This window comes from Heterodontus francisci, chromosome 17 (assembly GCF_036365525.1).
Source record: "Heterodontus francisci isolate sHetFra1 chromosome 17, sHetFra1.hap1, whole genome shotgun sequence".
Lineage (NCBI taxonomy): Eukaryota > Metazoa > Chordata > Chondrichthyes > Heterodontiformes > Heterodontidae > Heterodontus > Heterodontus francisci.
The window spans coordinates 75,380,312-75,399,045 of record NC_090387.1 but is presented as its reverse complement, the minus strand read 5'-3'; the positions used below and the strand labels follow the sequence as shown (position 1 = coordinate 75,399,045).

Sequence of the window (18,734 nt, the reverse complement as noted above, 5' to 3'; positions counted from 1 at the left end):
ATTTCCGCCAGGAAGCTGCATGCCCTGAATGAGTATCCTGATGCTGCTGGAGTTTTTTCCCCAAAATATACTTTATTCATAAAAATCTGTAAAAAATACATTACAAAACAGTTCAAAACAGCGGCAAGTCGACAATACAGAGTGCAAAGCAGATCAGTTTTCTTCCATGCAGGAGTGAGTTGCCTCACAACCCTTCCATTTCATTTTACATGCCATGTACATTTTGCAGCAAACCCATATTTTCTCGATACAGTCCAAGGGATTTGCCATGGATCCAGCTCCTCTGTTCAGCTTGGTGGGGGGACCTTACACAGTGGTCTTTCCCCATTGAGCCTTTGCCGCGGCTGCCCCAAGCTTTAGTGCGTCCCTCAGCACGTAGTCCTGGACCTTGGAATGTGCCTGTCTGCAAGACTCGGTCGTGGACAACTCTTTGCGCTGGAAGACCAGCAAGTTTCGGGCAGACCAAACAGTGCCTTTCACCGAATTGATAGACCTCCAGCAGCGTTGATGTTTATCTCGGAGTGCGTCCCTGGAAACAGCCCGTGGAGCACAGACTCCTGTGTTACAGAGCTGCATCTCTTTCTACACCTGCTTTGCAAAGACACATTCCAGAAAGAGGTGGGCAACCGTCTCTTCCCCACTACAGCCACCTCGAGGTAATTGTGCGGAGGGGGTGAAACTCCGGGTGTGCAGGAAGGATCTGATGGGGAGGGCTCTTCTCACCACCAGCCAAGCTGCATCTTGGTGCTTGTTAGAAAGTTCTGGTGATGAGGCATTCTGCCAAATGACTTTGGCAGTCTGCTCGGGGAACCATCCGACAGGATCCACCATCTCCTTTTCCCGTAGGGCTTGAGGACATTCCGTGCAGACCACAGCCTGATGGATTGCTGGTCAAAGGTGTTTTTCCGCAGAAACCTTTCCACGAAGGATAGGTGGTATGGCACGGTCCAACTGGATGGAGCGTTCCGCGGCAATGTGACCAGGCCCACTCTTCGCAACACCGGGGACAGATAGAACCTCAGCACGTAGTGACACTTGGTGTTTGCGTACTGGGGATTTACGCACAGCTTGGTGCAGCCGCACACGGAGGTGGTCATCAGGATGAGGGCGTCATTGGGTACATTTTCCCAGCCTTATTCAGAGGTTTGAACATCGTGTCCCTCTGGACCCAGTCCATTTTGGATCCCCAGATGAAGCGGAAAATGGCTTGGGTAACCGCCACAGTGCAGGAGTGGGGTATGGGCCAGACCTGCGCCACATACAGCAACAGTGTGAGTGCCTCGCATCTGAAGACCAGGTTCTTACCCACAATGGAGAGAGATCGCTGCTCCCACATGCTCAGTTTATGGTGTACCCTGGCTACTCCCTCCCTCCAGGTTTTGGTGCATACCCCAGCCCTTCCGAACCATATCCCCAGCACCTTCAGGTAGGATGACCTGACAATGAAGGGGACAAAGGATCGGTCAGCCCAGTTTCCAAAGAACATGGCCTTGCTCTTGCCGTGGTTGACTTTGGCTCCCGAGGCCAGTTCGAACTGGTCGCAGATGCTCATCAGTCTGCACACCGACAGCAGGTTCGAGCAGAAGTCAGCGACGTCATCCAGGTACAGGGAGGTTTTAACCTGAGTGCCTCCACTGCCTGGTATTGTCACCCCTCTTATGAACAAAAGAACAAAGAACAAAGATAATTACAGCACAGGAACAGGCCCTTCGGCCCTCCAAGCCTGCGCCGATCCAGATCCTCTCTCTAAACATGTCGCCTATTTTCTAAGCTTCTGTATCTCTTTTCTTCCTGCCCATTCATGTATCTGTCTAGATACATCTTAAAAGACTCCATCGTGCCCGCATCTACCACCTCCGCTGGCAATGCGTTCCAGGTGCCCACCACCCTCTGCGTAAAGAACTTTCCACGCATATCCCCCCTAAACTTTTCCCCTTTCACTTTGAACTCGTGTCCTCTAGTAATTGAAACCCCCACTCTGGGAAAAAGCTTCTTGCTATCCACCCTGTCTATACCTCTCATGATTTTGTACATGATTATGCTCGCATCCTTCCTAATAGACTCAGCAAAGGGTTCAATACAGCAAACAAACAAGACAGGGGAGAGAGGACAACCCTGTCTGACTCCAGATTGGATCGGAAAACTTTCCGATTCTCACCCATTGATTGAGACTGCGCTACTGATGTTTGTGTCAAGCAGTTAGATCCAATTGCAGATTCCCTCCCCAAACCCCATTTTGGAAAGCACGTCCATCATGTAGGTTTGCGATATCCTGTCAAAAGCCTTCTCCTGGTCCAGGCTGATGAGGCAGGTGTCCACCCTCCTGTCCCGCACATAGCCGATCGTATCCCTGAGTAGCGCGAGACTATCAGAGCTCTTCCTGCCGGGTTCAGTACAGGTCTGAGCAGGGTGATTCACCAACTCCAGAGCAGACTTGACTCGACTGGCTATGATTTTTGACAGAAGCTTGTATTCAACATTAAGCAGTGAGATGGGCCGCCAATTTCTGATTTCCGCCCTCTCCCCCTTCCGCTTGTAGATGAGGGTGATGATGCCTTTCCTCATGGATTCTGACATGCTGCCGGCCAGGAGCATACTCTCGTATACTTCCAACAGGTCCGGGCCGACACAGTCCCACAGGGCCAAATACAACTCAACCGGTAAGCCATCACTTCTGGGAGTTTTACTCATCTCGAAGGACTTGACGGCCTTTGTCAACTCGTCCAGAGTTAGCGGCTTCTCCAGTCTCTCCCTCATGCTGTCATCTAAGACCTCTGTGATAGACGACAGGAAGGACTGGGAGGCTCTGCTGTCTGTGGGCTTTGCGTCATACAGCCCAGCATAAAAAGATTTGCTGATCCTTAGTATGTTGGACTGCGAAGACGTTACCAAACCATCCTCTTCCTTCAGGCCTCTGATCACAGAGCCCTCTCTGTGTACCTTTCGGAAGAAGTAACGCAAGCACGTCTCATCCTGTTTAATGGAGCGGACTCTAAACCGAAAGATGATCTTGGAAGCCTCCGTGGCAAAGAGCGAGGCCTGCTGACTCTTCACCTCATGGAGGTCCTCCTTGACCTCGACCCCCATCGACTGCAGCCGGAGCAGATTTTGCATACTTTTCTGGAGTCGGGACATTTCTCTCTGTCTCTCTCTCGCCCTCTGAACACCTTTGAAGATGAAGGACCTCTTGATGTTCTCCTTGATCGTCTCCCACCAGTGAACTGGAGACTCAAAGAGGGGTTTCACGGTCCTCCAACCTTTGTATTCCCTTTTGAGTTCCTCAACGTTCTCTGGGGTTAGTAGTGTAGCATTGAGCTTCCCTATCCCCCTGCCAACCCGCTGGTCGTCCTGTAAGTGACAGTCAGCCAGTAAGAGGCAATGGTCAGAGAAGAACACTGGCTTGATGTCGGTTGATCTGACCGTGACAGCACAGGACACAAACAGGAAGTCAATCCTGGAACGGATCTTGACCATGTGTATCTACGCTGCACTCCGTCTGCAGGTTTGCTGAAGACGTTGCGCAGTTTGGCATCTTTTACTGTTTCTATTAGGAATCTGGACGTCGCGTCCAGTTTGCTGTCGTCTCTGCCGGATCGTCCAGCTGCATCGATGATGCAGTTGAAGTCACAGCCTAGGATGACCGGCCTGAACGTTGCCAGCAGCAGTGGGAGCTGCTGGAAGACGGTCAGTTGCCCGTTGCATTGAACCGGGGCGTACACGTTGATCAACCGGAGCGGAGCATTGTTGTACATTACATCGGCTACGATTACGCGACCGCCGACCACCTCCTTAACTTCGGAGATGGTGAAGTTACCTCCCCGCAGCAGATTACCCAAGACGGAGGAATGGGAATCATTACCCCCTGACCAGATCAATGGCCCGTGGGACCACCATCACAACCATTACCTGTAGGTGCTGAGGTGTGGTATTCCACACTCCTGCAGAAACAGTAGATCAGCTTTGACCGTGGCGAGGTAATCCAAAATTGAAACACATTGCGTAGTGGATTTAATGCTATGCACATTAATTGAAGCAATCCTTATACCCATTTTTTAAGTTAATTGTTGCTTCCCATACCATTTGTCCTTGCTACTCCCAGTCCTTCAGGATGTTCCTGCATACCCATAGTGCAGGCAAGCTGTTTCACGATCGTTGGGCTCAGAAACCCCTCCTGGTTTTTCATGCAGGGTTTGTTCCGCTGGGGTGACATTGGTGGGAGGGGGGGGGTCTTGTAGGTAGCAAGGATTGGGCTCTTCTCTGCTGTTCCCCTCTGTTCCTCCCTGAAAACATCACTGCTCCCAGCTTCCCGGAGCTGGAGTGCACCAGACATGTCGTTGCTCTCGGTGTCGCGCAGCTGGGATGCTCTGGGCATGTCGCTAGGTTTGGCGCTTTGGGTTTGGGGCGGGCTGTGCCCTCACAGCTTCCAGTGCCCGGGGGCTGGGGGGATTTAACTTCCAGCTCCTTTGAGTTCAGGCGCCTCTTTTGCAGGTGCCGTCGTTCCGGCACTTCCTCGTCCGGTGAGGAGGAGCTGCTGTAGTCTGTCTCAGACAGTAGCCTCCTCTTGCCATTGGTTTGGGTGGTGGCCTGTTCTGCTTTTGGAGGTTTTTTCTTTGTGGTTTTCCTTTGTACCACTTGCCACTGACCTGTTTGTCCATCTGCTGCTTCCTCCTCCATTGATTCTGTCGGTGGAAGAGGGGTTTCCAGGCACAGGGTAGGTGCTGGGTCGCTGGTTTCAGCTGCCTCCACCTTCTTCTCCTTCTCAGGTAGACTTTCCTCGCTGCGGAGAGGGTTGCTTGTCTCCTTTCCAGCACCAGATGCATTCCTCGTTCCTTCACCCGGCCTTTTCTTGGATCTAGCCACCTGAGCATAACTGAGGCAGCGTTTGGGGCAGGTTTTGTAGAGGTGGCCTGCCGCACCGCACAAGTTGCAACACTTACTCTGCTTACAGTCCTTGGTCTGATGGCCTTCCTCCTGGCAGTTCTTGCAGACAACCGTGCTGCAGTTAGCTGCCGCGTGACCAGATTTGCCACAGGTGCGACAAACTCTGGGCTGCCCAGCGTAGACCAAGAAGCCTTGACTTCCCCTGATATCGAAGCTGGAGGTAGGGTGGATGATGGCTGCATTGGCATCGGCCTTCAAGGTCACCTTGACCTGCCACTTGTTGGTCCAAATCCCAAATGGGTCCTTGACATCAGTGCTGCTGCAGGCCACCTCGATGTACCTGGCGAAGAAGGTGAGTACATCCACGACAGGAACATGGGGATTATTGTGACAGCAGCGTGAAGAGTGGCTGCGCTTTGAGGATGGACAGGGGCGCCAGGTTCCCTTTCTCCTTGAAGACCTTCAGGAACTTGATGCATGCCACCACATTCTTAAACGTCACGTCGAAATATCCACTGCTGGGGAAGTCCTGCAGGCAGAAGATGTCCATAGCTTGGAATCCACAGCAATCAATGAAGATTTTCTTGATGAAGAAGGTGCAATCAACTGATGCATCTCCTTCCTTGTCCTTCACCACCACCCGAACGATGTTACGCACTCCCTGGCCTGAAGCTCGAAGATTGGTTATAGCCATTTTACTTAAAGCATACCTAGGACAGGATCAAAGGCCACTGATCATGGTTTCTCCCCTGCCAGGTAAGTATTTTTTTTTATTTCCACTATATACTTTATTCATAGAAGTCTGTAAAAAATACATTACCAAACAGTTTCAAACAGCCCCAAGTCAAAAAATACAAACAGTGCAAAGGTGATCAGTTTCCTTCAATACAGTCATGAGTTGCCTCACAACCCTTCCATTTCATTTGCCATGCCATATACATTTTAACATTTTACAGCAAATGAAAATTTTCCCGATACAGTTCGAGGGGTTTCCCATGGATCCAGCCCCTCCGTTCAGCTTGGTGAGGGGACCTTACACAGTGGTCTTTTCCCATTGAGCCTTTGCTACGGCTGCCCCCAGCTTTAGTGCGTCCCTCAGCACGTAGTCCTGGACCTTGGAATGTGCCAGTCTGCAACATTCGGTCGTGGACAACGCTTTGCGCTGGAAGACCAGCAAGTTTCGGGCAGACCAAAGGGCGTCTTTCACCGAACTGATAGTGCTCCAGCAGCAGTTGATGTTTATCTCGGTGTGCGTCCCTGGGAACAGCCCGTAGAGTACAGACTCCTGTGTTACAGAGCTGCTTGGGATGAACCTCGACAAAAGCCACTGCATCTCTTTCTACACCTGCTTTGCAAAGACACATTCCAGAAAGAGGTGGGCAACCGTCTCTTCCCCACCACAGCCACCGCGAGGGCATTGTGCGGAGGGGGTGAGACTTCAGGCGTGCAGGAAGGATCTGACGGGGAGGGCTCTTCTCACCACCAGCCAAGCTACATCTTGGTGCTTGTTTGAAAGTTCTGGTGATGAGACATTCTGCCAAATGACATTCCGTGCAGACCATTGCCTGATGGATCGGTGGTCAAAGGTGTTTTTCAGCAGAAACTGCTCCACGAAGGATAGGTGGTACGGCACGGTCCAACTGGATGGAGCGTTCCGCGGCAATGTGACCAGGCCCATCCTTTGCAACACCGGGGACAGAGAGAACCTCAGCACATAGTGATACTTGGAGTTTGCGTACTGGAGGTCTACACACAGCTTGATGCAGCCGCACACGAAGGTGGTCATCAGGATGAGGGCGACGTTGGGTACATTTTTCCCGTCCTTATCCAGAGGTTTAAACATCGTGTCCCCCCGGACCCGGTCCATTTTGGATCCCCAGATGAAGCGGGAAATGGCCCAGGTGACCGCCACATCGCAGGAGTGGGGTATGGGCCAGACCTGTGCCACGTACAGCAACAACGTGAGCGCCTCGCACTTGATGACCAGGTTTTTACCCACAATGGAGGGAGATCGCTGCTCCCACATGCTCAGCTTGTGTCGTACCTTGGCTACTCGCTCCTCCCAGGTTTTGGTGCACGCCTCGGCCCTTCCGAACCATATCCCCAGCACCTTCAGGTAGTCTGACCTGACGGTGAAGGGGACAAAGGTTCGGTCAGCCCAGTTCCCAAACAGCATGGCCTCGCTCTTGCCGTGGTTAACTTTGGCTCCCAAGGCCAGTTCGAACTGGTCGCAGATGATCATCAGTCTGCGCACAGACTGCGGATCCGAACAGAAGACGGCAACGTCATCCATGTACAGGGAGGTTTTAACCTGAGTGCCTCCACTGCCTGGGATTGTCACCCCGCTTATGCTCGCATCCTTCCTAATAGACTCAGCAAAGGGTTCAATACAGCAAACAAACAAGACCGGGGAGAGAGGACTGCCCTGTCTGACTCCAGATTGGATCGGGAAACTTTCCAATTCCCACCCATTGATTGAGACTCCGCTCCTGATGTTTGTGTAGAGCAGTTAGATCCAATTGCAGATTCCCTCCCCAAACCCCATTTTGGAAAGCACGTCCATCATGTTGGTGTGTGATATCCTGTCAAAAGCCTTCTCCTGGTCCAGGCTGATGAGGCAGGTGTCCACCCTCCTGTCCCGTACATAGGCGATTGTATCCCTGAGTAGCGCGAGGCTGTCGGAGATCTTCCTGCCGGGTACAGTGCAGGTCTGATCAGGGTGGATCACCAACTCCAGAGCAGACTTGACTCGACTGGCTATGACTTTTGACAGAATCTTGTAGTCAACATTAAGCAGTGAGATGGGCCGCCAATTTCTGATTTCAGTCCTTTCCCCCTTCAGGTTTGATTTTTTTTTCTTTTTCCAAAATATACTTTATTCATAGAAGTCTGTAAAAAATACATTACCAAACAGTTTCAAACAGCACCAAGTCAAAAAATACAAACAGTGCAAGGGTGATCAGTTTCCTTCAATACAATCATGAGTTGCCTCACAACCCTTCCATTTCATTTGTTATCCCATATACATTTTTACATTTTATAGCACACTAAAATTTCCCGATACAGTTCGAGGGGTTTCCCATGGATCCAGCCCCTCCGTTCAGCTTGGTGGGAGGACCTTACACCGTGGTCTTTCCCCATTCAGCCTTTTCTGCAGCTGCCCCAAGCTTTAGTGCGTCCCTCAGCACGTAGTCCTGGACCTTGGAATGTGCCAGTCTGCAACATTCGGTGGTGGACAACTCTTTGCGCTGGAAGACCAGCAAGTTTCGGGCAGACCAAAGGGCGTCTTTCACCGAATTGATAGTCCTCCAGCAGCAGTTGATGTTTTGTCTCAGTGTGCGTCCCTGGGAACAGCCCGTAGAGCACAGACTCCTGTGTTACAGAGCTGCTTGGGATGAACCTCGACAAAAACCACTGCATCTCTTTCCACACCTGCTTTGCAAAGACACATTCCAGAAGGAGGTGGGCAACCATCACTTCCCCACCACAGCCACCGTTTCATTTTTTTTTTCCAAAATATACTTTATTCATAAAAATCTGTAAAAATTACATTCCCAAACAGTTTAAAACAGCATCAAGTGAAAAAATACAAACAGTGCAAAGATGATCAGTTTCCTTCAATACAATCATGAGTTGCCTCACAACCCTTCCATTTCATTGTCATGCCATATACATTTTTACATTTACAGCACACAAAATTTTCCCGATACAGTTCAAGGGGTTTCCCATGGATCCAGCCCCTCAGTTCAGCTTGGTGGGGGGACCTTACACTGTGGTCTTTCCCCATTGAGCCTTTGCTGTGGCTGACCCAAGCTTTAGTGCGTCCCTCAGCACGTAGTCCTGGACCTTGGAATGTGCCAGTCTGCAACATTCAGTGGTGGACAACTCTTTGCGCTGGAAGACCAGCAAGTTTCGGGCAGACCAAAGGGCGTCTTTCACCGAATTGATAGTCCTCCAGCAGCAGTTGATGTTTGTTTCGGTGTGCGTCCCTGGGAACAGCCCGTAGAGCACAGACTCCTGTGTTACAGAGCTGCTTGGGATGAACCTTGACAAAAACCACTGCATCTCTTTCCACACCTGCTTTGCGAAGACACATTCCAGGAGGAGGTGGCAACCGTCTCTTCCCCACCACAGCCACCATGGGGGCATTGTGCGGAGGGGGCGAGACTTCGGGTGTGCATGAAGGATCTGACGGGGAGGGCCCTTCTCACCACCAGCCAAGCTACGTCTTGGTGCTTGTTTGAAAGTTCTGGTGATGAGGCATTCCGCCAAATGACTTTGACGGTCTGCTCGGGGAACCATCCAACAGGATCCACCGTCTCCTTTTCCCGTAGGGCTTTGAGGACATTCCGTGCAGACCACTGCCTGATGGACCGGTGGTCAAAGGTGTTTTCCCGCAGAAACTGCTCCACGAAGGATAGGTGGTACGGCACGGCCCAACTGCATGGAGCGTTCCGCGGCAATGTGACCAGGCCCATCCTTCGCAACACCGGGGACAGATAGAACCTCAGCACGTAGTGACACTTGGAGTTTGCGTACTGGAGGTCTCCACACAGCTTGATGCAGTCGCACACGAAGGTGGTCATCAGGATGAGGGCCACGTTGGGTAAATTTTTCCTGCCCTTATCCAGAGATTTGAACATCGTGTCCCTCCGGACCATGTCCATTTTAGATCCCCAGATGAAGCGTAAAATGGCTCGGGTGACTGCCACATCGCAGGAGTGGGGTATGGGCCAGACCTGCGCCACGTACAGCAACAACGTGAGCGCCTCACACCTGATGACCAGGTTCTTACCCACAATGGAGAGAGATCGCTGCCCCCACATGCTCAACTTTTGTTGTACCTTGGTTACTCGCTCCTCCCAGGTTTTGGTGCACGCCCCGGCCCTTCCGAACCATATCCCCAGCACCTTCAGGTAATCTGACCTGACGGTGAAGGGGACAAAGGATCGGTCAGCCCAGTTCCCAAAGAACATGGCCTCGCTCTTGCCGTGGTTAACTTTGGCTCCCGAGGCCAGTTCGAACTGGTCGCAGATGCTCATCAGTCTGCGCACGGCCAGCGGATCCGAGCAGAAGACGACGACGTCATCCATGTACAGGGAGGGTTTCACCTGAGTGCCTCCGCTGCCTGGGATTGTCACCCCTCTAATGCTCGCATCCTTCCTAATAGACTCAGCAAAGGGTTCAATACAGCAAACAAACGACCGGTGAAAGAGGACAGCCCTGTCTGACTCCAGATTTGATCGGGAAACTTTCCAATTCCCACCCATTGATTGAGACTCCACTCCTGATGTTTGTGTAGAGCAGTTGGATCCAATTGCAGATTCCCTGCCCAAACCCCATTTTGGAAAGCACGTCCATCATGTAGGTGTCCTTTCAGGATGGAGTTATATTGGGCAGCTTGGAAGTTGTGCTAGGGATGCAGAGACCATGGTGCTAGTGACCCACATTATTCTTGTGGCACCTGGAGGAATACTCACACTCCTCCTTGCCCCACAAAAATAATTTTAAACTTACCTTTTGGAACTTGTTCCTCTTGGCTGCCAGGTTTTACTGAGTTTAGCATTCACAGCGCAAGCCAGGAGGTCCTTTAAATTGCATCAAGATGTTATGTACAACGTGGGACCTCTATTTGCATAGATTAATGAGGTTCCTGCTTGATTCAGGTGAGTGCCTGGGCTGCCCATTGGAAGACCTGAGTTAAAATGCCAGCGATACGTTGACCACCTCGATTTTAATTACACTCTCATCTTGTTTCTGGCAGGCAGGGGGAGTTAAAATCACCCTGTAGAGTGTTTTTCAATCAATAATAATACGCAGTTTTTATCTGTCTGCATTGTTCTGATCGATCAGTGGATTGATTTGGTGGGTGGAGCCTGGAGCACGTGGAGGTACATGGGACACATGGAGGATTCGAGCGCGTGACGCACAGTTGATGGCAGCTCTGGGTTGGGTGGGTTTGTTGGAGATAAGAACAGTGGAAGGTAAGGTGAGCCAAATAATAAAATTACCCTGGCTGGAGTGATTGGGGAGCGGTAGGGGAATGGCGGGGTGACAATAGCATGGGAAAGAGGGAGGATGATGTGGGAGGCTGGCATGGAGGTATTGAATGGGGGATGGGAATGAAATAGGAAGAAGGGGTGGGATGGGGGTGATATGAGAAGTATGAAAAGAATTGGATTGCATGGCATGAAAGGGATGGCATGGGAAGCATGGAATGGCATGGGATCGGGATTTAAGGAAGTAAAGTTGCAGTAAAGATATGAATTCACTGCAAATGTTTTGTGGGTCTCTGCTAGTTAAAGAATATTCAGTGATACTTGATTCCTCCTACAGATTCCTAATCACTTCATGTGGCTCATATTTTTCCATGGGTTCTTCCATTCAACCTTGAACTTTATTGCTGAGCTGATGCGGTTCGGAGATCGGAGGTTTTATCGAGACTGGTGGTAGGTACCTTGCTGCACAACACACCCTCCATAGGGGAAAAGAGTTTATTCCCAAAAATTATTTGTACTGAAAATAACAGCTAACCTTTACTAATGTTACAGAATGAGGATAGAACCTTTTGTGAATATATTATAGTGAAAATTGTCTATGATGACCTCTGTGGGACTTTTTCAGATTGTGTTTAAAGATGGTTCAGCTGGTTAAGGCATTAAGTAACTGAACCAAATAGATTCAAAAAGTCCAATATTTGGTTTATGCTGGTTCAGCTGACTTCAGCCTACAGGATCGATATGGACACACAATTAGCATCACCCATGGGTTGGAGAGAGAATAGTCAGGAATCCTCCTTCTGATCATTATCAAGTGACCTTTCCTGAAAGTGTCTGTGATGATCATATAGTCAAGTCTGGCTGTGATGGTCCTACCAATTAAACAATCTACTGAAACTCAGTGCCTAGGCTGAAACAAGAGTAGCCACCATGTCAGGGTAGTAGAGGGGCAGACAACACAATTGAACTGTACTGCAGCAAGAGATCATTCGTGTAGATTTAGACTTTGTGCAATAATGTAAAAAGCGTGATAGTGAATCTGTAGCTGGTTTTACATCTTTCCTGATATTTATTTCCAAGGAAAACAAGCTGTGGATTCGCTATCATCCATTTTCACTTTGCACAAAGTCAACATCTTCCCCAATGACTTCAGGAGAGGGGATCGAGAATTGGTAGGAAAAGAAGGTGGAGATAAATGAATAAAAATTAGTCACTGATTGACAGGAAGCTAAATTGGATAGTCCCCCAAAACGGGAATCATGATGAATGATTAACCCATACCTGTTCAATGTAATGCAGGCAGCATGCCAACTTTATGCTGCCTGCTGATTTGAATTTTTGCAGCCAGCACTAAGCACTGTTCATTGGCTGCACGCATTGGCAGGAGACTCAAAATTGTAACATGCTAGCACCAGTTAAAGCTACCCTGAAACTCTTAAAGGGGAGGTATATTGTGGCTGGAGCAGGTGCTGGCAGTTCGCCCCACCCCCTGCCTTTTTCCTGTAAACCTGCAATTTTTTTCTCTTCAGATTATTGTCCAGTTCTCTTTTTAAAGACCTCGATTGAATTTGCCTCCACCACACTCTCAGGCAGTGCATTCCAGATCCTAACCACTCGCTGCATAAAAAGAAATTTCCTCATGTCGCTGTTGCTTCTTTTGCCAATTACTTCTAATATGTGTTCTCTGGTTCTGGATCCTTCAGCCAATGGGAACAGTTTCTCCCTATCTACTCTGTCAAGACAACACATGATTTTGAATACCTCTATCAAACCTCCTCTTAATCTTCTCTTCCACGAGGAGAACAGACCCAAATAATCCAACCTATCCACATAACAGAGGTTTCTCATCCCTGAAACCATTGTCGTGAATCTTTTCTGCACCCTCTCTAATGCCTTAACATCCTCTGGAACTGTGGTGCCCAGAACTGGACACAATACTCCAGCTGAGGCTGAACCAGTGTTTTATACAGGTTTATCATAACTTCCTTGTACAGAAAGTGAATCTGACCTGGGAAACAGTGAAGAACAACACAGCATGGAAGAGAGCAGGTTCCAGGGTTTTCAGACATTGTACTGGAGGCCTTGGTAAAGGAGGTGCAAAGTTGCAGAAATTTCCTGTATCTGGAGGGGACCAGGATGCCCTCCAGATACACACTCAAATGATAGTGGGAGCAGATAGCCTTGGAGGCCAATGCCAGGAGTCATACCCTGAGGATCTGGATGCAGGGCTGCAGGAAGTTCAATGACCTCATCGGAGTGGATGAACGCATCTGAGTTCAAATGCCATATCCTACCAAATGCACCACCAGCCTCAGACACTGCTGAAATCACAACACAGTCATAACTCACCTACCAACAATCTCTATCAATCAGGACTCATAGATAAAATTCATATGCTTCACCTCACCCTCACACACTTAGTACTGCTGCAAGTTTCACACCCACTTCTTGCAGCTTGCACATACTGGTAACTATTTCAATCCTGATAGACACATCAGCCAAATAGATTGCAGAACACTTCTCTCTTGCAGAACAAGGTGGTGCACAAGTGGCGACAGAAGACACTAACCAGAGGGAGACAGGCACACCTGCATCTCGTCCCCCATGGAGGAGACTGTGCTCACCATTATTGTGATGCCCATTTCTGAGGCTGAGGCCAGTGGTGGGGCTAAAACCATCGAAGATGACAATATCCTCGTGCTAAATCCTCCTCACATCCCACTTCCCACCTCATCCCACACTCGCTTCTGATATACAAGCTGCAGATGTTGTATGCATGCACCTCTGACTTTACCCCACTCCCCACACCATAACCTTACTCTTGTGCCTTTTTACTTACAGATACTCGAGGTGCTACCTGGCCAGGCAATGGAGGAACACCAACAAAAGAGTGATGATAATTTCACACTTGCAGCCACCAGCTCAGATACTGACACTGCCGTTTCTTAGCGAATGGCTAAGAAGTGGTATCTGCACATAGTGAGATGCTGGGCACGAATGGGTTCCAGAGCAGCGGTCAAGGATAGTGCAGGTGCCACTTCACTAGAAGGTGAGGTAGCACACAGGTTCCACTGCAGAAGACTCAGATGAGGACTTCAATATGGAAGCCTACAGCCTGGGTATGCACAACGAAATGCTTGGGAAGGCTGCCAGAAAGCCGGTGGTCAGTGTTAAGGGTCCTGGAGGAGACCAGCACCAACTTGGCGCAGGCTTTGCGAAGAGTTTGGAACACATCTTTTCCAGCATGGAAGTGGTGGCCAACTCTCTTTGGACAAAGGGCCTAGCAGGGTGTCACAGCAGTCCAGCTATTTAACCTCCAATAGATTACTATGATTGCTGAGGTGCCACCCTTGGGGAGTGACAGTGGATTCATGGAGCACGAGCTTGTTGTAACTCTGAGGAAGACAGCATTCATCCTGCAACCACTGCCGCTCTGCTAATGCCCTTGCAGTTAGTTACTTGTCAGCCCAGGCTGCTGTCGTCCATGTCAAAATGGTGCAATCCATAGTCAGCCTTCTAGGCCCACACATGCTTAAGGCCATCCTCCAAGGCCATCTTCAGACTCCTTCACTGAGAGCTTCCTTCCACCAGCCATGCTCCAATGGTGTAGCACTGCATAAGTGCATTAAGTCAGACAAAAGCACACGGAAGACAAGCACTATCAGAATGCACATGGGTAGTTAGTTGACTTTTGTATACGATATGGCATGAGGTTTACAGTGTTTGTATGTAAACGTACAAAGCATAGTAAATGAGACTGGTGAGCTGCAGACACACATATCCACATGGGAGTATGATGTTCTGGCAATAACAGAGACCTGGCTCAAAAAAGGGCCAGGCTGAGTACTAAATATTCCTGGATGCAAGGTGTTTAGGAAACATAGGGAAGGAAAGAAAGTAGGATGGGTGGCAGTATTGATTACAGAGAATATTACGGTATTGGAAAGAGAAGATGTCCTGGAGGGGTCAAGGACAGAATCTATTTGGTTAGAGTTAAGAAATAATAGAGGTACCATTATACTAACTGGGTGTATTCTATAGGCCACCAAATAGTGGGAAAGATATAGAGGAGCAAGTTTGCAAGGAAATTACAGAAAGCTGCAAAAACTATAGAGTAGTAACAATGGGAGACTTCAATTAACCCTAGTATAGACTGGGATAGTAATAGTGTAAAGGGCAGAGAGGGGAAAGAGTTTCTGAAGTATGTTCAGGAGAATTTTCTTGGTCAGTGTGCTTCCAGCCTAATGACGAAGGATGCACTGCTGGATCTGGTTCTGGGGAATGAGGTGATTCAAGTGTCAGTAGGGAACCATTTAGGTAACAGTGATCATTGTATCATAAGGTTTAGGTTAGCTATGGAAAAGGACAAGGTGCAACCTGGAGTAAAAATAATTAATTGGGGGAGCGCCAAATTCAGTGGGATGAGAACAGATCTGTCCCAGGTAAATTGGAATCAACAATTGGCAGGCAAAACTGTAAAGGAACAATGAGCTGCCTTTAAAGAGGAGATAGAAAGTAAGATGAAGCAAAAACAGGACAGATGTCAGGTTGATAAATCAAGTGAGAACCAGGCTGAATATAGAAAGTTCAGAGGGGAAGTGAAAAAGGAAATAAGACAGGCAAAGAAACAGTATAAGAGACTTTAGCTAACATAAAAGGGAATCCAAAAGTCTTCAATAGGCAGATAAATAGTAAAAGGGCGGTAAAAGTGGGGTTAGGGCCAATTAGGGACCAAAAAAGGGATCTACACATGGAGGCAGAGAACATGGCTAAGGTACTAAATAAGTACTTTGCACCTGTCTTTACCAAGGAAGAAGATGCCGCCAAAGTCATAGCAAAAGAGGAAGTAGTTGAGATATTAGTTGGACAGTTTCCAGTGGCATTCCACAGGGCTCAGTGTTGGGTCCCTTGCTGTTTGTGCTAAATATTAATGATTTGGACTTAAATGTGGGAGGCATGGTTGGGAAATTTGCAGATGACACAAAATTTGGCCATGTAGTTGATAGCTGTAGACTCCAGAATGATATCAGTGGTTTGGTTGAGTGGGTGAAAACGTGGCAAATGGAATTCAATCCAGAGAAGTGTGAGGTAATACATTTGGGGAGGGCATACAAGCAAGGTAATACACAACAACAGGAGGATATTTAGAGGGGTAGAGGAAGTGAGAGACCTTGGAGTGCATGTCCACAGGTCCCTGAATGTGGCAGGACAGGTAGGTAAAGTGGTGAAGAAGACGTATGGAATGCTTTCCTTTATTGGCAGAGGTATAGAATACAAAAGCAGGGATGTAATGGTGAAACTGTATTGTAAGGGTGTGGGCTTGCCCCGGTACCCAAAAACACCTCGAGAGTCGGATGTCTTGTCCAAACGAGCGATCTTTATTACGAGCATGCAAGGAGAAGTCCTACTGTCATGAATGATTGGAGGGATTCTGCTAGTGCAATGTTTGAGCAGTCATTTTATACAGTTACTGGAGGTTTACTTGACAATCTGTTTCTTTAATTACATCATCTCTCATCTGCTGACTTCTCTAATTTCATCCTGCCTTGATTATATTATTCACCTCATCAACCTCATTATTCTTGTCATCCAGATTATTCATGTGATTCGTGTGTCTAACAGGCAAGCTTTTCTCAAGTTTCAGGGACCTACATTACACCAAGTATCCCATGATTCCCATAAGGCCAGTTTCCCCTTACAGAGCCCCCTTTTGGCCCTTGGCCAGCACCTGGCCCAAGTTGCCATTACCCTAGAATCCTCTGCCTGTCGAATAATCCAGGGATCCTACCGGTTTCAATGAGCTTTGGATCCTTCCCTAGCATCCTGTTACAACCTCACCTGTGTCCTAGTGACCAGGCTTAGTCTGGGATTGATACTTTATTATTTTACATAAATGACAGTAATTTTAGTCAAGCCTGCAGTACTCCCGGGGTACACCACTTCAGTTCCCCCTTTTGGCCCTTGGCTACTAGCAAGATGGCCAACTAACGCTAAGTGCTCCTTGCTCCATCACTGTTGGCCAGACAGACGATTAGATTTGTACGGTTACATTTTCTAAATGATGTCTAACGTCTCGATTTAGGTTCTAGGGTACGACATTCAATCATAAGTTTTATAGCAATTAGCAACTGCACCATCACCAGTACATGGGAAGCAATTCTAGTCCAGTGGTGAACGTCCACCCTAATACCACAATTCCAAACTGTTTCCCACCACCATGCGTTGTCCAGTTCAGCTTCCACGTCCTCTCCCAGTTGTTTGACCTCCTGTTGGATTCGGTGATACTGCTTCATTTGCTGTCCGGGCCTCTTCCCTCACCTTCAGTAGATGTTCCGGCAGTTTAGGGATTCGCTTTCCCTCAGGAAGCAGGTATCTCAACAAGTCCTCCGTTAGATCGTCGGTTATGTTCATCCACTCCCTACGGGGAGGCTAGATGTGATTTATCGCCAAATGTCCGAGTGTCGTTGGGGCCCGTGGGTGGAAGCAGAAACTCGTGTTGATCTCTAGGCAGTGGATGTTACCGTACTGGTTGTTACAATCGACCGCTCTTGTCAAAGCCCCCAATCAAAATATACGATTCTGATTGTGGCAGAAACGACGCACTGTTAATTCAATCCTGTCGCTCCACAGATCGGCTAACATATATAAAACTTTCCAAATTAAAGACCCAGCCAAATTGTACCATCTATTAACCCCCAAATGAGGCTAACCAAACCACATGTCTGTAAATCAACAAATTAACTCTTTAATTAGAAGAACTAAATTCTTAAACACATTGAAGATATAAACAACATTTAAAATAGAAAAATTTAGAGTCCTTGCAAATTTACAGTCCAATGTTGCTTGAAGTCCTCACAGAATGTTGCTCGAAGTCCTCACAGTCGTCCGATGTGGGAAAAAAGGTTCTTCCACAGTAGAACAGTCTGTAGTCTACCTTCAGCAGTCGGTGATGCCTTCCTTCTCCAGCGAATTTCAACAATTAATGAGTTGCAAACACTTCCAACAGAATCAATCTGACTTTCTAGTTTTTGAGAGATAAAAGATTGTCACAGTCTAACTTCCCTTTCTTCAATTTAAATTACCAGAGATCTCTGTTTTGGCTTGACTTTTTCTTAGAATTTTGAGAGATAATAATAAACAGACTAAAATCCCCTTCCTTCAGTTTAAATGGTTGAGAGCTCATTTTCTAGGTGCTGTCATCACAGCTGTGTCATGTGTCTGTGTCTTATTTTATTTTTTTTAATTTATTTTATTTAGAGATACAGCACTGAAACAGGCCCTTCGGCCCACTGAGTCTGTGCCGACCATTAACCACCCATTTATACTAATCCTACACTAATCCCATATTCCTACCACATCCTCACCTGTCCCTATATTCCCTTACCACCTACCTATACTAGGGGCAATTTATAATGGCCAATTTACCTATCAACCTGCAAGTCTTTTGGCTGTGGGAGGAAACCAGAGCACACGGAGGAAACCCACGCAGACACAGGGAGAACTTGCAAACTCCACACAGGCAGTACCCAGAATTGAACCCGGGTCGCTGGAGCTGTGAGGCTGCGGTGCTAACCACTGCGCCACTGTGCCGCCCCTGCGGTCTTGTTCGAACAAACTGTCTTCAACTAAAAAGCCAGTTCAAAACTGAATTGTAACAAATGTATCGCATGAGACTCACTCCCAGTGCTGTTTCTATGGTAACAAGAATGCACCCTTTGAATCGCAGTCTCCAAATGGCTGTTTCTAAGGCAACGGAAATCCACCTTCCTATAACTCCTGAGACCTGCTGGTTCTTAAAGCAATACTGATCCATTGCAAGCTTTATATAGGGACAGGTGGGGATGTGGTAGGAAT

At 48.3% G+C, this 18,734-nt stretch overlaps 1 protein-coding gene across 1 annotated transcript in view; it reads left to right on the top strand.

The window, feature by feature from the left end:
* LOC137378596 (diacylglycerol O-acyltransferase 1-like) overlaps positions 1 to 18,734 on the top strand; it is a 224,690-nt gene that overhangs the window by 166,628 nt on the left and 39,328 nt on the right. The window contains exon 12 of the mRNA XM_068048897.1: positions 11,218 to 11,330. Within this exon, the coding sequence (XP_067904998.1) occupies positions 11,218 to 11,330 (113 nt within the window). The remainder of the gene's footprint in view (positions 1 to 11,217; positions 11,331 to 18,734) is intronic.